Raw genomic sequence first — 20,709 nt, forward strand, 5'->3', positions numbered from 1 at the left:
GGTGCCATTGCACATGTGCAGTGTGCTGCTGTCTCCACACTTTCTCTAAAATAAGGGGGGGGGGAGGAATTATTCTTGCGCATCTACTGACATCTTCCAGGCAAGAGCACTCAAGTATGATTTTCAAACAAGGTTGACTCCATAACTCTTAGAAATTTAGTTGTTCCATGTAAGTTTTTTTAATGCATGTATTGATTTTACTGACCATTGCCAGAACTTTAAACATAGTACACACAACTTTTTAAAATGTGAGGAACACTTGCTTCCAATGGCATGCAGTTTTCATGCCTCTACAAATCAGTTTAACTTTTAATGATAAAAAATGCTTTCCCCATTCTTAGTTGTTTTTTTTAAGGATTCCAACCAACAGACCAAATAAAATAAAATAAAATAATTTCAACCAGGGCATAGCAGAACATAGTTGCAATGCACGGTTCAGTACTGAAAACTACACGGCTCATGTGCAGAGCATGACACTACGGTAATCATAATTGGCCTCTGTGTTAGGAAGAGTATTTCCAGATTTGAGGAAGGATGTCGAGTCAGTCACTGATATTTAAACAGGCATAGAGACCAAGCTTTTTGTTTTAAAAATTCACTGACAAACTCTCAAAAAAGCAACCTCTAAATAATAGTAACTGCATTTTCATGCATTCCTTAAACTAGGAGAGAGGCTTGTTGGAAGCAGATCTGCAAGCTCGGTGGATTGGGAATGCTGTGGACATAGCGCATCTTGATTTCAGTAAGGCTTTTAAGCATCACTTAAATCCTAAAATGAGTGGTGGGGATGAACTTCATGGATGTCCTCCAAAATGTTTGCACTCCCCCCCCCTTCAAAAAAGAACAAACAAAAACATTTTGCTTCTCAGTGAGTGACTGTGAACATGTACAGAACACCTTTCCTATTGGATGGGAAGCCTCTCAAAATATATATCTGAGCATAGAGTCCATGGGTAGCCAACTTTGTGCCTTCCAGGTTAATGGATAGGACCTTCCCTACCAAGCAGAGAGGCACTACTTCACACAGCTGATTGAGGGTGTCATGGAAAAGCAGCAATTCATTAACTATTTAATTTATTTCTTTTTTAGTACCAAGAGGGAGGAGAGGTGCTTGTGGGATTTTATGCCTCAGCTGTCATAATAACTTGATAGGGCTTGGGTAAGCACCTTTATATGCATAGTCATATGCAGTTCTGCTTCTTGATATATGCAGGTGTAGGAGTGAATGTGCAAGGCAGATAGATGTCTTCCTGCTGTAATGGGCTGGATGAGAGCCAATAACCTGAAGCTTAATCCATAGAAGACTAAGGCAATGGTAGCGAGTGGTTCCTGAGACTGAATGGAGTGGATTTTGTCTGGATTGGGTTGCACTACCTCTGAAGGACTTCTGGATCCATTACTGTTGCTCAAAGCTCAAGCGTTGCAGTGAGGTGCCTTCCACCATGCACCCTGCATGGACAAGCACAGTTTAACATCTGTTGTCTAGGCTCTGGTTAGATTACTGCAATGCATTATATGTGGGGCTGCCTTTGAAGATGGTTTGGAAACTGCAGCTGGTGCAGAATTCAGTGGCCAAATTGCTGACCAGGGAACGATGGTCCAAACATATAAAACCAATTATGGTATGACTGCTCTAGATACCAATTACCTTCTGGGCTCAATTCATAGTGCTGGTTTTGACCTAAAAAGCCTTATGTGGCTCAGAACCCCAATACCTCAAGGACTGCCTCTACCCTCATGAACCAACTTGGAGCCTGTGTTCCCTTTCCAAGACCCTTCCACAGGGTGTGGAAAGTGGTGACACGAGAATAGGCTTTTCAGTGGTGGGTCCCTGCTTGTGGAATGCCTTTAGGCACCAGTATGGACAGCTTTAATGCATTTTTTCATGAGCTAGTAAAAATGTTGGTTCTCAAACTCAATCTGTTCTGGAAATCTGCTCAACTTCCAAAACGTTCGAAAATCAAGGCCCAACTTCTGATTGGCTGATTGGTCCCGGAAACAATGCTGACAGCCAAAACAGACGTTTGGCTTCCGAAAAACATTCGCAAACTGGAACACTTATGTCTGGGTTTGTGGCATTTGGGAGCTGATTTGTTCATCAACTAAGCTGTTTGGGAACCATTTTTTGCCATTATAAGTGTTTCTTTCAGATACTTAAGCCCAGTAACTCTGAAGTAGCACAATTTGAAGCAGTAGTTGGCTCCTGTTTCTACATGCTGTGGAACCATAACCAGGAGCTGATTCTGTGTGTACAGCATGGGTAGAGAACCTGTTTCATTTTGAGGACCACAGTCCCTTATGAAAGGCCCATATCAGTGGTGGACAGAGGAATAAATGCAGATTTTACCTTGATATATGCCAAAGAATGAGCCGGCAGTAAATTACAGGGTTGGAGTTGGAGTTCAGAGTTGGAGAAAACTCTTTATCGGCAGAAACACAAACTGCAGAGACAAGGCCAAGTGTCTTGGCCAGCTGCTCCTCCCCAGTAGGGTCTTACTCCATGAATCAGTTGCTGAGACTCACCACAGCTGTCAATAAGTCCACTCCCCTCCAGTGCTTTTTCCAAGAAAAAGTGCCTGTGTGTAGCCAATCTTCCACCCTTTTCATGCCTTTCCTGGTTCTGGGAGATTGAGGGTGTGGGGAGCTTGTTGCAGCAGGAGGGGGGATATCTGTGACTTTTCAGCAGCCTGACTCATCTCTGCCTCATTCTCGCCTCCTTCAGCTTCTGCATCTGATTCTGGTCTTCTTTTTGCCAAACACTTAGCTCACTAAGCCCAGTGTCATCCCATCAGTGCTCCATGGTCTCCGAGTCTTCTTCCCTTGGTGATTCTCCAGCTGGTTTCTCCCACCATTCTTCTGCGTCCAACCAGGTCGTGACAGTACAGCCCTCTAGTTTCTTTGCACTCTCACATCCTTCTTTGGCCTCCATCCAGACCCCCAAGAAGCACCATCAGAGTTCAAGGAAACATTCCAGGCAGGTAAAAGCACTCAAAGAGGGTGCAAAGCAAGACCAGTAAGGGGTGTAGATTTGGAGGTGTTGTGACATAAGGAGAATTTCAAGGGCCAGGCAGAGAGGCATGGAGTGCTGCATTTGGCCCCTGGGCCCGAATGGCCCCGCATACAGTGGCAACAGTGGCAGTTGGGTCCTCTTGGTTACATAAAGATACTTGCTGTCCCCCTGTGCCACCCCCTTCCCATTTTTGTACTAAAATGCTCTCAATCTCTTTAACAATTGCTGCAGTGCCTGGTCAAGTAAACATTTTTGTCATACATCAGTATTAGTGGCATACGAACAGAATGAAAAGTAATGATAGAAAGTTCTGCATATGTCACAGTTAAGGATTATGTTAGCGATACGAATGCTTAAGTGTTGGTGAAATGTTTGGTACAATTCTTCAAAAATAAAGGGGAGAAATCCCCCCAAACATCCCAATATGGACTGAGCATGCTTAGTGGACATGAAATGCTGACTGTTGGAGGAAGGAAAACAGAAACTGCAGTCAGTATATTGGAATATCCTAGCGGAGGGCATTGTTTGCTGGAATCATGAACAGGAACACTCTATACTGCAACACTGTGGCAGCAGGTTCCACTGTACACCTTTTTTGCCACAATGTAACTGGGAAACAAACACTAAAAGATGTTAAACATAACACAGAAAAAATCAATTAGAAACTTATGAAAAGTTCATCAAGTTAATTTTTATTGTGCTGCCAAGAGCCAAATTACAAGAAACCGTCTTACATTTTAAAAAGTAAACAAGCAATCTGCCGAATTGCAGTGCACTCCAAGTGCCACATATGCATCTATTTCTTTTTCCAGAAAATTATCTGCATTTCTCTTACAAGAGCACAACAGGAACCAAAGTAAAAGAATGTAATGGATACAGCACATAGGATAAATAATATCTTCAAAATAATAATAAAATAATAATAATAAAATAATAATAATAATAAAACATTTTACACCATGTCCTATATCCTGCTAATATTTCTCAGAATATGGCCTTGATTGTAAAATAAAAGCAAGCATTTACAATTTCTGGATAATGACTGCTTACTCTTATGAAAGGAATGGATGATTTATCTTGACAGAATCTGGGTAATAACTGGAGAGTAACATTTGTTTCAGTGTTGTCATATGAGTATAAAATGCTGGGGGGAGTGACTACATTTTTTCTTTGTTTTTTGGAAACTGAATTTATAAACAGAAAAAATGTTGAGCCTTTATGATACACCTATTTTTCTCTTTGATGCAAACAGCTAGAACACTTTTTTGATATTCTAAAACAAGACATTTGTTAATCTTCGGATTAATAAATTAGGTCATATAATAAATTAGGTTTTTCAGTTTTAAAGTTCAGTAACCTCTGACCAAGTATTTACAACAATACTTGAGAGTTCCTTTACAAAAAATACATTTTCTTTTCACATTAAGCATACTGGGTATCTGTGTCTTATGACAAGCAACTGTAAAAGAAAGAGGCATACACAAATGGGCAGTTAGTATAAAAGTGCCAAGACATATTTGGAAAAGTTAATGTTGTATGATACAGTTAAAAGTTACGAGTCAAGCTGCAACAAACTTCCAGCTAGTTGTAGACTGTACTCCAGTAGTTGTTTCAAACAACTGTTTTCAAATATATCCAAATGCTGATGCAGTTAAGTTGTGGAACTGATGAGTGCTGCCTGTATGTTATCAGTGTATCTAGCCAATGCATTGAATTAACAGCCTTTTTAAGGCCATGCAGGAAAAGAAAAAGGAACACACCCTGAAATGTAGCAAGTAGCAAGAGCAATGCTTACTGCTAAAATTGTGCACATACTGTACACATATGCAAACACAAGGGCACACGTGCACACACACTTGCATACTCACACTTTCAAATCAAATAAAACTAGGTAGAATGAGATACTCTCATCTCGTCTTTCCTAAACACAAATGATTAAGCAAAAATGTGGAATGCCTGTGTTTCTGTTCTGGGTAAAATCTCAGTTAAAAATACATTCAACAGGGGAAAATACAAAATTATACTGATATATACTGTATATATAAATACCATATATATATATATATACTGTATATATACATATATATATACACATATATAGTGTGTATATGTGTGTATGTATACACACAGAGATGTATGTATACACATACACACATATATACACACACAGACATACAAATGCTTTGTTTCCAGCATAACTTTATTTACATAAATATTTCTATAAAGCTAAAGTTTTAAAGAAGCATGATCTCCTTTCTTTCTGAGCTTCCAAAAAGGTGCTTGAGTAATATACAATTAAAATTAAGCAGCTTCCTAGCATGGAAGTTGTTTCTAGTCTGCATAATCAGTAACAGAAAAAACCCTTAACATGATTAAAAAAAAAGTAATCTGAGCAAGATCTTCATCCAACTAATCTATTTCTTTTCCTCCAATGAAATATCTTTGAACCACCTGAAATTGATACACAATGGTAAAAGAAAGGAAAAAAGACACACACACACGCACACAACACGCACACACAAGCTCTGGAATCAGATGGTGTTTTTAACTTTCCTCCCTTTCTCTCCCTCGCCACTACTGTTGTCAAAAGATCCAGTGCTCATATCAGGAATTATACAGGCCTTAGCCACTTGCTGATTGCAAAAAAAAACTTGACAAACAGCATCAAAAGGAAAAACAAAAAGCAGCACAAGGTATAATTGTACACAGCTTCAATAATTCACCCTTTGTAATTCTGCTTTAATGTTTCCCTCACTATGTCATTAGCTCTTGCAGCTTCTGATCAGGCAGAAAAACATAGTTGCAGCTATACCACACCTGTGATGTGACAGGTACTATATTTTTGTAGCACAGCTGAAAAAAACAACCCAGACTTGGTTATTAAAATTCAGGTATGGTTATGCTTATACTTCACTGCAATAAATGCTATTTTGGAGTGATAGGAAAAAAGCTATATTCTTATATTGTTTGACTCCAAGTCAAGCTGACCAGCTTTTCTTCTTTGAGGCTTCCTGTTATTACCACTCAAACTCAACCCCAATTTCCCCTTTCCAAACAATCTCTATTACTATGTTACAAGCAAAACATCTTAACAAGTTTTAAAACTTTGGTTCTAAGAAAACACTTGGTCAGTTATCGCAAGGAGAAATGGGAATGCTTGTTCTGGCACACTGCAGGAGTCAGAGCCCATCCCAGTAAGGTCTTAGAGCTGTACATGAAGTCACAAATCCAATACAATCCACTAAGCAAGTGCACAATTCTAGTTTTATCTTAATAGCAGACTCAGTCTTTGTTTCTTCTTAACTTCTTTGTAAGGGTGCAACTTCTCACACTGTCTGATAGAAATTATCTGCCTGTAAGTTGTTCTGTTTTTGCATGCTGTAGAATCCACTGTATCTTGAGTCTGGGTCAGCAATTCTGAGCATCCTTTGAGAACTGTCCACCTGAACCATAGTTCCTTTCTTGCAGTCTACGTACACCAACTGATTGTTTAGACAAGAAGGCTGTTGGAATATAGAAAGGCAAAGAATAGGAAGTCAGGATATATACGACCTAGTAGTCCTTGCCACATCTTTTGGTAGAGCATTTCATAAGTCAATTATGTGCTGTGCGGAAAAGTGATTTCTTTAACTTAGGAAGCTGGCTTTTACGAAGTCAGACAATAGCCCAACTAGCTCAGAATTATCCATAATGACTGGGAGATTTTAACCAAGAATTCACACAGGAATCTCCCCACCCTACCTGGAGGGGCCAGGAATTGAATCTGGGACTTTTGCATGCAAAGAGCATGCTTTACCACTGAGCTGTGACCTGAACCTACTGCCAAAAATTAGCTCATGCTTTGCATGTAAAAAAATCCCAGGTTCAATCCTAAGGATCTCCATTTAAAAGAATTGTGTAGCAGATAAAACCCGGAAGAGCTGCCATCTGTCAGAACAGAGTAGATAATATTGGACAAGATAGACAAATGGTCTGATTTGGAATCAAACGGCTTCCCAAGTCCCTGTGATTTATATGAATGCAAGTTCTAGCATTGTGAGCATCACTGTTAACCATAATAGTTGGTCCCTATAAAGATTGGAATCAAAAGCTAGAGAACACAATCCAAATAGCAGAAGAACACTCAGTTAATTTGCATGCACAAAAGTGACCTCCATGAGTCCATCATTCAGATCCTTCACAGTGTACTCCTACTCTAGTGAATAATGGCAAGCAGAGAGGATTCAATAAGTACCTGATGCAGCCTTTGGCCACAAATGAAGGTCTTTCTGCTACCTATGATAAGTAATATTAAGCGCAGAAGGGAAAGCTGCAACAAAGGTTGCAGCTGCATCTTTTTATATATCAAGGCCCAGGCAAGCGTTGATGTTTCAGACCTTGAACCTACTAGGGGGCAAACTCTAGATCAGGCATCCCCAAACTTGGTCCTCTAGCTGTTTTGGGACTACAACTCCCATCATCCCTAGCTAACAGGACCAGTGGTCAGGGATGATGGGAATTGTAGTCCCAAAAACATCTGGAGGGCTGAGTTTGGGGGTGCCTGCTCTAAATCTTATTTGAACAAGACCCCATACAATCTGGGGTGTAATCTAAAACATGTTCAAAGGGAAAAGCCAGACAGACATTAGTCTTGCCCTCCTGCCTTTTTGGAGCTTTCTGCCATCCCTTTTCTATTTTTGTTCAACTGTCTTAGCTAGTTCAAGAAATCATGCTACCTGTTTATACTAAATCAGTACAAGAAAGATGGTTTAATGCCTAAATATATGAACTCCATTTACCTTTGTTGGTGCTCTGTAGCAGGACACTGGTATCCACTGCTTTTTCTGATTGATAAGTAGAAGTGCTATTATAAGAACGAGAGCTGTCATGATGGGCACTGCCACCCAGGCAAGAGAACTAAGAGATGCCTCTGCACTTGGTTGCGATCCTCTGGTTTCTCTATAATCCCCCTGAAGATGACCCATATCTGAAAGGTGTGAATAAGCATGTTGGTAATGAACAATTAAATAACACCCCTAATAGAGAATCAGAACAGCTCCATCATGCCACTATTTTTAAAATCCCAAGACAAGACACCATAACTGCTACCCTGAGTAACAATAATTCTACACTTTACCCTATCAAGTTACCTTGGATATGCATTATCTTACATAATAAGATGACATGTAACAACAAAGTGAAAGAGTACTATAAAATTACAGTAGAAATTATAGTAAAATGCATGAAATATTTCCATGGCACTAAAAGATCCTATTGAAGACATGGAAGGGAACTGATTCTGGTAAAGTCCATAATGTTTGAATCCAACATACCTAAAGGATCACCTCTTCTTCCTTACTCTTTACAGTAGGGGTGGGTAACCTTTGGCCCTCCAAATATTATTGGGACTGCAGCTCCCAATTCCATGACTACTGGCAGTGTTGGCTAAAGTGGACAGAGTTTGCAAGTCCAACATCTGGAGAGCCACAGGTGCACTACTCAGCCTTTTGAATTGACTGTCATCTTGAGTTTATCATTTTACACAACATTGTGACCACACTGTTGGCAAGGAAGCCATTCCAGTGAGGGATGCCTCAACGCACCTGCCCAAACAGTAGGCAGAAGCTACTAGCAGCAGCAGCCCCCATACAATGGCCAACAGAAAGCAAAGCACAGTAATCTCAGGGGCCATGGAATCCTGAGCTATCCCTGATGTCATCAAGTGACAGCAATGGGCCCAATGCAGATATCACTGTTCCGTACATAAGTCTTAACTGGAGCTAGATATTTCTTATAATTTATTGGCACACTATTTTGAAAAGATGAGTTATTGAAAGCTTTATATACATTTATATTCACTGATCCAATTCCAATTTAACATCGTAACAAAATTAAAACCATAGTTAGAATTGCTTGAATTTTTTTTTTTAATGCAGCAACTACACCGATTACCCCAAAAGAAATAATCCTTCTGTTTATTATCTGCTTTGCCTCTGGTTGTTTTAATCTCATGAAACCACATGAATTTAGAGGCTATTCCTATTGTCTTATTGCTATAAGACAAAGGTGAGATATGAGGTTGATTGGAAAGGCATCTACAATAGGTGATGTGGGTGAATGTAGACTAAACGTACAATGCTTGTATCAATATAAGCAGAAACTCCTAAGTAGTTGGATGTAAAAAGAGAAGAAGAAAAAAGAAGAGAAGCATGGCGGTAGATACTGGACTTAGGCTCTGTAGTGAAACCTGGTTCTCTTAGTCATGGATATGTTTTTTAAAAGACTCCAAAAAGTGATTTTGAGCAAAACCCCCTCCCAAGCAGCCTCTGATTCATGACATGAAATACAATTTACCTCTGTGGATATGAACAATGTCATTTTCACTGTGTGTAGGCCAAACTGGTGCTTCCAGTTCATTATCTCCTCTATGATTTGTCTTCTCAATTGGAATGTTGGTAGGTTCAGGTACATACATTTCTATTAAAAAAAGAAAATTGTCAAAGGAACTTATAGCCATTAAGCTTCATCCCATACATTTCCTGCATTTTAATGTTTTACTCTGCCCACCTACTGCTTCTATCATGAGGCCAAAGTAAAACTATGAAGTGTTTGAGATACCTTTTGATATTTCATTAATGTTTTTCTTGATATTTTCTGGCACATTTGTTGTTCCTGAACATGACCAAGAAGGTAATTTTTGAGTCATCAAAAATAAAATAATTTAAACAAAGGGCTGTTCTAAGTGTATCACTACTGGAAAAAGGCACAAAACATAGGCTTATGTGCTCTTCTCTCTTCCTCCAGTACAGATGCATGGAGGAGATTTGAGAAAGTTGCTGTAATTTATCGTTAGATCCCAAAAGGGCAAACTGTGGTTCAACTACAGTTTATTTTCAAACAGTTATACCTGAGACGACAAAATGGGTAGGAGAGTGTGTGGTGAAGAAGAAGAAGAAGAAGAAGAAGAAGAAGAAGAAGAAGAAGAAGAAGAAGAAGAAGAAGAGTTTGGATTTGATATCCCGCTTTATCACTACCCAAAGGAGTCTCAAAGCGGCTAACAATCTCCTTTTCCCTTCCTCCCCCACAACAAACACTCTGTGAGGTGAGTGGGGCTGAGAGATTTCAAAGAAGTGTGATTAGCCCAAGGTCACCCAGCAGCTGCATGTGGAGGAGCGGGGAATCGAACCCGGTTCACCAGATTACGAGTCCACTGCTCTTAACCACTACACCACACTGGCTCTGGCTACCTAATGTTAAATCACAGTTTACTTAACATCTGAAATAGGCCAAATAAAATACTGTAGAACAAGCAAAACTTAAAAACTGTGATAGAAATTAATTAATTAATTAATTAATTAATAAGGCATTTCTGTTTATTGAAGCATATCTGAATGGTTGAATTATTTGTTCTGAGAGAAAACAGGAAAATATTCATTTGCTGTATTCCAAATCCTGATTCAAGATATATCTGAAACAAAAACAAAATGTTTACTTAATCCTCAGTCTAAATCAGGCATCCCCAACCTTCGGCCCTCCAGATGTTTTGGACTACAATTCCTATCATCCCTGACCATTGGTTCTGTTAGCTAGGGATCATGGGAGTTGTAGGCCAAAACATCTGGAGGGCCGCAGGTTGGGGATGCCTGGTCTAAATGATACCAGCGGTGTCGTCTTATCTTTCTCAATACAGTAGCTAAATTGTAAGATAGTTGCTGGGAAGGTTTCAAAGGAGACAGTTTGGTTACCAGTATGTCTTGCAATCCTGGATTTGCATAGTATTTGCATGTCTAGGCGAAGTGATTATTTTATGCATGTGCAAAATTCCTGATAAACTCTTAACATAAATATGAACATAACTTACCTGGACACATGGGACAGCAACTTCCTTCCACGTTGATGGGCTCCACACAAGGAAGAGGAGGGCAACTGACTGTGGAGCAAAGGGTCTGACCCTGCAGACAGTAGCAGTGTGTGCAGCTATCAATATCCCAACGCTCTTCATCCGCGTATGTTTTCCCATTAAAGTGACACACTGCCTTCTTTGATGTTGTGTCTTCTGTTGAAATAATATTGCCACAATTGGGAGTTTAGAAAGCCATTTCAGAGTAATTGAAAAAGAGAAACAAGTGATTATAGACCCTGCCTTGGGACTAGATGATTTGTTGTTGTCGTTGCGTGGCAGGTTGACATTCTGCTCTTGGCTGGAAGCATCTGTTTACTGCTAATCAAATAATATATAGCAGGTACTGAAGTTCCGTTATGAGGAGAAAGGAATCAAATAAATTTTGCAGATCTTCTGAGATCTGAATTGTTCTCTTCAACTTTTTCAGTTAGTGAGAAATGAAAACATTTTTGTGTTAACGTTTTTCAGTTTATAAAATAGATAATGTATGTATTTAATGTGGTGTTGTGACTGGAGTATCAATACTAACCAGCAAAATCAGAGTTAAAACCTTTGCTCAGTTAGTTATGAAGTCATTAGGTTAGTCTCCTTTCTCTGCATTAATTCCTCCTCTGTGAAATGGTAATAACAGTCTGCCTTATACCTGATAAGCAGTGGAAAGACTTAAATGTACTGGAAAAAATTATTAATAGAGCCATTATGCTAAAACCAAAACTGGTTTTACTGAAGATACCTTAAGTAAAATAAGTCCACAGTTCTTATTTCTCTTGGTTTCCAATGAAATTCAAAATAAAAACTATATATGTCTATGCTTAATGCAACTATTGTTTAATTATATTTTAAAAGTTTCAGAAACTCAAGCAGAGATGCATGAAACTTCTCTAACAAAGCAAACCGAAACCACTCTTATTCTGGGCTGCGGTATTTGGCTTAGGTGATCTTTTGGCATCCCACCAGCTGCTGGGCAGTATTATGTAAGGTTCCTCCCAGTGGGAATGGTATGTTCTGAGGGCAAGAAGTGGGCAATGGATGCCAATATGGTATCAGAGCCATTGTGTGACAGCACTAGACACAACTGTCTTGCCCTTTCCTGCACTGCAGTCACAACCCTAAATTGCTAAAATCAGTAACTTTAGTAACTTTATGAATTATTACTTACAATGTTTTCTATTTGCTACATTTTAATTCTAACTTTCCTCCAAGATGCTCGCTGGGGTGCACATGATTCCTCCATTTTATCCTTATATCATGGTTCATACATTTCTGGGTTACTGGGTCATTTCTAGAATCTTCCCTATTCAGAAATTGCTAAGAAAATATTTCAGTATCCAGGTTTAGGGGATTACTCTACAGTGAACAACTAGGAAGGCATGATTTGGGTATTGACTTCTATGTAGTGTGGGGAGGAGGCTTATTACAGATGTGATGGGATTAAAGTATCAGCCAAATAACCCCTAGATATTTTGGACTACAAATGCCATCAGCATGGCCAATGGTCCGAGATGATGGGAGATTTAATTTAAAACTTGTGGATGATACTAGGTTGGGGAAGGCTGTCCTGGAGTCTGGACGTTAAAAAATTCCATCAAGCACCCAGCCACAACCTTCACCTATCTGTTAAAAAATCTGTTCAGAATCTTGGTCTTTTGAATGTACATCTGCCATACTGAAGGCATGTAAAACACTGGCTGTTCCCAAGGTTCATTGCTGAGGGAGGCACTTTTATGTGCATCTGGTCTCTCTTCTGCACAGTAATTTTATGCTGTTGACAACAAATAGAAGCCAAATGCATGGTATCGAACCATGGACTGTGCCAGGATGAGTGGGATCAAGAAAACACTGTTTCAATGTGCAGTGCTGCCAAAAATAGGAGTGTTTGCATATGTAATTCTTTGTATGCTGGGGTGGGGGCAAGAGTTATTATAAATTAAATCTGTTTCTAGACAGAAGAGGGTCCTCTTAATAGCTAAAGATAATCTTTTTGCAGCAGATTTTCCTTACTAAATAAAATTTAAAATAAGAGATTAAAGGATAATGCCACTGCATTAAAAATCAACCAACACCGTTTAATGTCTAGATGCACCCTTCAGCTCCATTGGCACCAATGAAATACAGTTTTCAGTTAAGTCAAGTTCCACTGCTTTTAGTGGGAGCAAGGCATGACTCATTATGGCTGGATTCTGGACTGATGAAAATAAGAACCTATTTTGGCCCAAAATGCAACAACACATTCTCAATCCTATGAAATACTTTCATGTTAGAAGATGACATACATAAAAATATATCTGCTAATAGTATTAATAAAAATAGTATCACTGTTCTCAGCAGAAACAACAGGATACACCAGAAATAAAGCATAGAAGTCAAAGGTGGTAAAAATTGAGAAGACACCATGATATGGAGTAACGGATTAAAAGCCCTCTTATCACATCATTCTTTCCCCTTTTCAGAACTTACCTATACAATAAGGACAACACTGTCCCTTTCTCAAAACAGGTCTGTCACAAGATACTGGAGGGCAAGACTCAGAATAGCAGCTGATTTCACCATCCATGCATATGCAACTGGTACAAACATTGGGCTTCCAGGATTCAGCAGTCAGGAAAATATCACCATCATCATTTTTGCAGTAGCTGGGCATGCTCTCGTTGCTTGACAAGGATGGCTGAACCGGCTCATCTAAAAATATAAGCATGCAAATAAGCAATCAAGACTTGCAAGGCCCTGCCTATCCAAACCAGTGGGAGGAGTCATCCTGTTAAATGAATGTCCTCCAGTCCACTCAGGCAAAATCTAGGAAAAGACTTTGGTGAGCAATTTAGTTCTCAACAGTTGCTCTCCTATCTTTCATAGTGTAATTTTTATTTAAAGGCTTATCTGCACAGTTTTTTGTGATACAAAGTACATACAAGCCATGAAAGATTTCTGAATTTTGGCAACTTTACCTATCACACAGTTCCCTCATTCTTATATCACTATAGACTTGCATTTGGGGAAAAAGAGGTACAACTTTGAGATAGCATTATGAGAAACTACAGCTAGCTGTTAATTTAGTCATGCCCGTCAGGAAGTTGATCCACACATACCTTCCCTGAATACAAAGGCTGCACTACTTCTGGGGCATGCTTAATCAACAGTAGTGGGTCTCACAAAGTTAAAGGAGCAACTTGGCAAGTACAGAAAATTTACCCGTAATTTTATCTGTATTTAAAGTTAAAATTAAATTAAAACTTTTTTTTTTTTAAAAAAAGAGGACTTAAGTCTGAAGTGAATTTTTGCTGGATTAAGAAGCCCATCACTCATGCTGTTTACAACACTTTTTCAGGAAAACACATTTTAATACCTGTTTTGATGAGAGAGTTATAAATAGTGAGTTGTATCCAATGAAGCTTTCCTGTTCATGCAAGGACTTGTGCTTGCACAACTGAACCTCCCCTCCCACCATGCACCCCCACCACCAACAGAAGGTCAGGGGGTGGGGTGCACAGGGAGGGGGAAGGGAAGTTCTGTGGAGCAAGTCACAAGTCCTTGTATGAAGGGGGCAACATTCTTGGATATAATCTAGTATTAGCACTGTGCTTTCAAATAATGAATTGTACAAATATACTAATGAAAATTCAGTTTGTCAGAATGTAGGCTCTAGAACAACCCATAGTAAAAGTTCTGCATCATAGTAAATGAATGTCTAATTAAGCCAATAACTTTTCAGTAATTCTTGTTAAGAACGTCTTGATTTATGACTGAATATCTGCATGCTGGCTCTCATACTTCCTGTTAGCCACAGGTTTTGCTATCTGTATCAGAGCTTTCAGCCCTACTAAACACTCTTCTAGCTTCACAGACTTTTGTTCAATAATTGTCAGTTTAGCTTACTTCTTGCACACTTTAACAGGGATTAAGTATCATATTTTAGAACAGCATCCTGCATAGAGAGAACAAACAACTGGGAAGTGTGTGCTGAAACCTGGAAAGTAATGCTAACCTGGGCACTGAGGACAACATGAGTCCTGAGTACGGGAGGGGTTCCGACAAAGAAGAGGTGGGCAGACTTCCGTGTCACATAAAACTCGTGCATTATGACATGTGCACTGTGTACAAGTATCAATATTCCACGTGTCTCCTTCCAAAAAATACTCTCCTCCTGGAACATAGCAGATGGTTGGACCACTGAGTTCCGGCTTCTGCACAAGGGATTCATCTGAGGGGGGGAAAGAACCCCAAAACAAAGTAACAGAAAATTAGACTCTGCGGAATTAAAGCAACACATTAAGTTTTGCAACAATAGATTTATGAACCTGTTTATGCATAGATAACATGTAAAAAAATATATATAGTACAACATTATTATGTTAAAAACCCAGTTTCCTGTATTTCATCAGCAGTGCGATTGAGTAACACTATTTTTCCACATGCTATCTCATATGTGCCAGAGCCAAGGAAATTTAAACTAACTACAAATCACCAGTAATGAATATTCCATATAAATAAATGTAAAACGAGGCACAGAATGTTACCATGGCTACCAGTCTCACAACTTTAGAATACCAATAACATAGCTGTCCTCGGTCCTTTTTCCTTACACAACTGACCTTCGAAGTTTGAGAGAATTATTAGCAATATGTCAAGATCACAACAGTAAATGACTATTAAGAAAATGTGTTTTTTAGATCATGTTTCTGGACAAATGCCCATTCAAAGTAGCTTAGGGGCAAAACAAAAGATCAAACCAGGGCTAAATTTAAAACCTACAAATCAATCCTTGACATAAAAATCGACTGAGCTTCCTCACACCATCTCCCCCTTTCCCTGGGTCAAGCGTTTCAATACTGTACTGCACAAGACTTTTATATGCAAGGAGGGTAATAGTAGATTCCTTCCTTACTTCTGATTTCTGAGTCAGGTCACATGGAATAACCATGTTTCCTAGAAAGCCTAACCCTCTCATCTTCAGTGATCTACTTTTGTCCATAATTTTTCATGCTACCTTTTTCCTTTCACTATAAAACCACAGTGGGCAGCAACTAGACTCTTGCATGCTACTTATAACTTTGAAACAGAGCACAGAAACCTTGCTAAACCCAACACTTTAAAATTGTCCCCCATAATGCTTAATGTGCTTTTGACACACCTGATAGCTGCTTGCAAGGTATACATTTGAAAATGAACACAGCATGAAAATGAAATATACAGATTAGTATTCAAACCCTGACCTAAATTCTGGGCTTGAATACAAATTTGTATTCCAGTGCTCCAATGGTCAAGTACAGTGGTGCCCCGCAAGAAGAACGCCTTGCAAGACGAAAAACTTGCTAGACGAAAGAGTTTTCCGTTTTTTGAGGTGCTTCGCAAGACGAATTTCCCGATGGGCTTGCTTCGCAGGACGAAACGTCTTGTGAGTTCTTGCGAGTTTGTTTCCTTTTTCTTAAAGCTGCTAAGCCGTTAATAGCCGCTAAGCCGCTAATAACCGTGCTTCGCAAGATGAAAAAACCGCAAGACGAAGAGACTCGCGGAACGGATTAATTTCGTCTTGCGAGGCACCACTGTATAATGAGCGTTGCAGTTAGCCATCACTGCTTTAGGCACAGGCTAACACATACACACAGTGATTCAGATTCTGTTATGATTCAAGAAAAAGCAATAGTTTGTAGTGATGTTTGGGTTAGTTTCCTTGCCACATCAGGGTGAACTCTGTGCATAGAGTATGAAATAGGTGTACATATGCAGTAAGAAAAAATACTAACTCAACTAATAAATTCGATTCAAAAGTCACTGACAGGTTGGCAGCAACTGGGACAGAATTTGAGAAATATTATGCTGTCTGCCTCACAGTAAGTGCATCTAAAATTTAGAGAATTCTACTCCCCTCCCCCTTTATTGGAAATAAAAACTACTAAATGCTGAAGTACACCTCCTTCCTTCTGCTCTCAAGACTTTATTTGTCTGCATTAAATTAAAATGCTAACAGTACTCAGAAAAAATACTAGGCAATATATTTTATGGCTAAAACTGAACATTTGTGATATATAAACTTAGTGTCAATTGTTAACTTACAAAGCTCAAGGCAGAATTATGTGGAGACAAAATACTTTGTCTTTACTGTTCAATTTTCCTCCAAAAGGAGAAAAAGAGATGCAGATAGAAAGCAAGGTGTGCTTTATAGCCCAATAGGGAACGCAAAATGGTACCTGGACATGATGGGCAACATTGCCCTGGATGTATGGTGGGATTGCCACAGTTTGGTACAGAGCAGGTGATCAAAGCACACATCTCCCGTCCATTATGACAGTAGCATTCGCGGCAGCCATCATGCCAACTTTCTTCATTTTCATGACGGTGCCCATCCACTGACAAGCAAGAACCTGCCTTCGCTGGTGGCATTACAGAAGCTGGTATCTCTGTACAAGTTTGTTTTTTTAAAAAACAACCAGTGCATTAATAGGATGGTAATAACAACCAACAGCTAAATCTTCTCTTGTATTTGTTGTAGCAACTTAGTAAAATGTTCAGACTGAGAGGCTATGTATAGCATAGATTTCTAATATGCTTCCAACAGCAGAATGCTGAAGGGCACACATACAGAATATTTAATAGTTAATGGGAACAAACTCAAAGAACTAGAAAGAGATCTGTAGGTTTATTTTTTCAAAAGTTGATAAAAGAAGAATATTCAAACACTGCATTCATGAAGTAGTATTCTTCTGTATGTATCCACCAAAAGGTGGCTCTGTGAAGGACAATACTATCTTTCAGAATGCATGGGAGAGCGATCTAACTGAAGATTGTGAACATTTCCCAACTATTTTGGGTACTGAAGTCTGGAGAACAGTTACTCATTGCCTCCTCTCCTTCTGTTTAACATCTACCTAGCCAACAGCCGCCCAGAGTGGCTGGGGAAACCCAGCCAGATGGGTGGGGTATAAATAAATAAATTATTATTATTATTATTATTATTATTAGTAGTAGTAGTAGTAGTAGTAGTAGTAGTATGCTAGGTATTAAAGGGCTGTAGGGTTGTACAGATCTGTTTTATACCACTGTTTCTTACTGAGAACTTGTATCTTACACTAAGGACCAATATCCTGGTCCTGATCCTTTCCTTGAGTGATGCTCACATCACAAGGGCTTCTGTGGTCAGTTCAAGTGAAATGAAGATCCATGTGTCCATTCCTCTGAATGCCAATTAGAATTATCCAGTGAAACACATGCACCTAAGAGCCCTATGTCTACATAGATGCTCTGGATAAGGGTGCATAATGAATCCACTACAAATAATTGGCCATTTTTCAAATAATTGACATCTATAATGTACAGTGATCTTTTAACTGTAGGTATAAAAACACTTTTAAGAATATGATACTATACAGGGTTTTTTATAGATTGAATAAAATAAGCAATAATTGAATCTGCTTGTTCAAGTTTTTCATTTTCAAATTCCAATTAATTAATTAATTAATTAATTAATTAATTACCACCACCATTATTATTGTTATTATAGTTGGGGTTAGATGGGACTCACTTTCAAGACATATTACATTTTCCTTAATATCAAAATGGGTTGAAAAGAAACAGCTCTGAAGGAGTTGAGTCTACCTGTACATTTGCAGACAAGGCATCCTTGATTGTTTTGCTGGTAGCCCATTGGACAAATCTTACCACATGAAAGTTCTGGGCATTTTTTACAGCGGCAAATTTCACATCCATGTTTGTTCTTCCTACACGATTTAAAAAGATATATATTTTGATTAGTTATACTTTAAGAAGCAGCCTAAACATTTGTAATTACTACATTTTTCCCCCTGAAATGACAAATGTTGAAAGTTATTTAATTATAATTCTGTTCTCAAAGGGAGTGAAACAAAAAGAAAAAAAAAACCTTGTAGAAGAAATTTAAGCCTTTTGTTTGTATTGTGAGATGGCTTGCAGCAAGGTCCTGTTTATAGCATCACTTAGGAACAACTGTTTTGGTGTGTATATAAAAACACTTACAAATTACAGAACATTATGAACTCTTCTCCATCTCATAGGCAAAGAAACAGAACAAAACTAGACAACAATTGTGTAAACAAGATTACAAGTTTTTGATTACTTGCAATCTTTTATAACTTTTAAAGAAAACAGCAGCTTCCCCCACCTCAGGACTGAAACTATGGTGGCGGTAACCCTTCTCCTATAGAGGAGTGTGGAACACTTTTGACCTGGTGGGTCAGATTTCCTGCAACCGCTGGCCAAACATGATGTCACAGAAACATCAGGTGACTGATAGGTGGTGGCTCCCACCCACGTGGGGGGAAGGGTTGTGCTTCACCATTGCAGTGCCTGTCAGGGATGTGATGCTAAAGCAGCATCCAGCAGACCTGAACTGTCTGCTCACCAGACCTTCCTGCTCAATACAGGAATCTCATTCCCCAGTGCATTCCCCAGGGAATATGCTGGCAAAATAACTCCCAGAACAGAACCCTCTGTTCTAGCTGATGAATGATGGTTAAATTCTGCTGGCTGAAGGGGCTGGTTTCACTAACACATTCCCCACAGGATGGGGTTGTCAGCTGATGGATAGGTGACCGTGGTTTGGTGGATATGGCTTCAAAAGCTACCGTAACCTGGACTTCCAGGTGGGCCAAGATTGTCCTGTGTGCCAGAAATTCTGTATTCCTGCTGTAGAGTTTTCACAACAAAAACTAACCGCCCCACCTCTAAAGGTGTTTTCTTTCTTTCTAGGGCAAAAAAGCACCTGTGTGGGATTTTAGCTGGGAAAATGACATCAAGAAAAGTTTATAGCTCCTTCCCCTGCAAACTCTGAGTAGACCTACTGAAATTAATGGACCTAAGTTAAGTCAAGCACATTAATTTTAATGGGTCTATGTTGAGTAAAACTTAAGGTGAATATCACCTTCTACCTGCATTTGGGCTCATTGCAGCTTAAAAAAAAAAGACTTGAGGAGGTACAAAATCCATGCATGCATGTGTAAAATTTACTTGGGCCCTAAGATTGTGATTTTAAAAACATTTACTATGGAGCTACACAAAGTGGGGCATACTTTGGAGTATAAGGATTGCACTGTAAATTTATAGAAGGATCTAATACTATGAGAAATCAGAAAAGAAAGATGCACATGAATACCAGAATCAACATTTTAGAAAGGTCTGGCATATCTACCTTGTAAGCTTACCTTAAAACCTTAAAAGAACCATTACCACTTAGGCCAACCTTGTGCTCAGAAACTCAGTTGGCTGGACATCTGTGCGAACAGCTACAATTCCATATTTGAATTGACAACACTTAGAAGTGTGTGCTGACACTAGCAGCAGCCACAGAAAATTATAGGTAACTTAAGAAAGATATATCTTTTCCTATGTTATTTTTTTAATAGAGCTTGGCACAGCTACTCCTGTTCATAGAATTGTAGAGTTGGGAGGGACCCTGAGGACCATCTAGTCCCAATCCCCTTTAATGCAGGAATATGCAGCTACCCCATATGGGGATTAAAATAAGCTGCAACCTTGGAATCATTAGCACCACACTCTAACCAACTGAGCTATCCAGGCTATCTCAGAACAGAGAAACAGTAATTCTTGTCTAAACTATTTCAGTAAGATTTTGGCTGTGGCCTTGTCTTATCTTCTTTCTGAGTTCAGAAGAAAAAACTAAGAAACTCATTTCATGTAGGAATATGCAAGATGCACCAGTCTTTATTCAAAATTTCAAGTGCAGACATCATCTTATCCACCAGATGCGGCACCAGTACAGAGTCTGACCCAATGGTTAAATTTCACCAGCTTCTCTAGACACAAATGAAAAAGAGAACTAGAGCTGGGT

The 20,709-nt window shown here is 39.1% G+C and overlaps 1 protein-coding gene across 2 annotated transcripts in view; it reads right to left on the reverse strand.

The window, feature by feature from the left end:
- Window positions 1-3,676: 3,676 nt before the first annotated feature.
- CRIM1 (cysteine rich transmembrane BMP regulator 1) overlaps window positions 3,677-20,709 on the reverse strand; it is a 131,055-nt gene continuing 114,022 nt past the window's right edge. For both annotated transcript variants that reach the window (XM_079969474.1, XM_079969475.1), the window contains 8 exons: window positions 18,483-18,604; window positions 17,078-17,287; window positions 14,875-15,090; window positions 13,350-13,571; window positions 10,851-11,045; window positions 9,344-9,466; window positions 7,789-7,976; window positions 3,677-6,513 (listed from right to left, as the gene is read on the reverse strand). In XM_079969474.1, the coding sequence (XP_079825600.1) occupies window positions 6,337-6,513; window positions 7,789-7,976; window positions 9,344-9,466; window positions 10,851-11,045; window positions 13,350-13,571; window positions 14,875-15,090; window positions 17,078-17,287; window positions 18,483-18,604 (1,453 nt within the window). In that variant the 3' untranslated portion in view covers window positions 3,677-6,336. The remainder of the gene's footprint in view (window positions 6,514-7,788; window positions 7,977-9,343; window positions 9,467-10,850; window positions 11,046-13,349; window positions 13,572-14,874; window positions 15,091-17,077; window positions 17,288-18,482; window positions 18,605-20,709) is intronic.

The sequence above is a fragment of the Podarcis cretensis genome, assembly GCF_951804945.1.
Source record: "Podarcis cretensis genome assembly, chromosome: 3".
In the NCBI taxonomy this organism is placed as follows: Eukaryota; Metazoa; Chordata; class Lepidosauria; order Squamata; family Lacertidae; genus Podarcis; species Podarcis cretensis.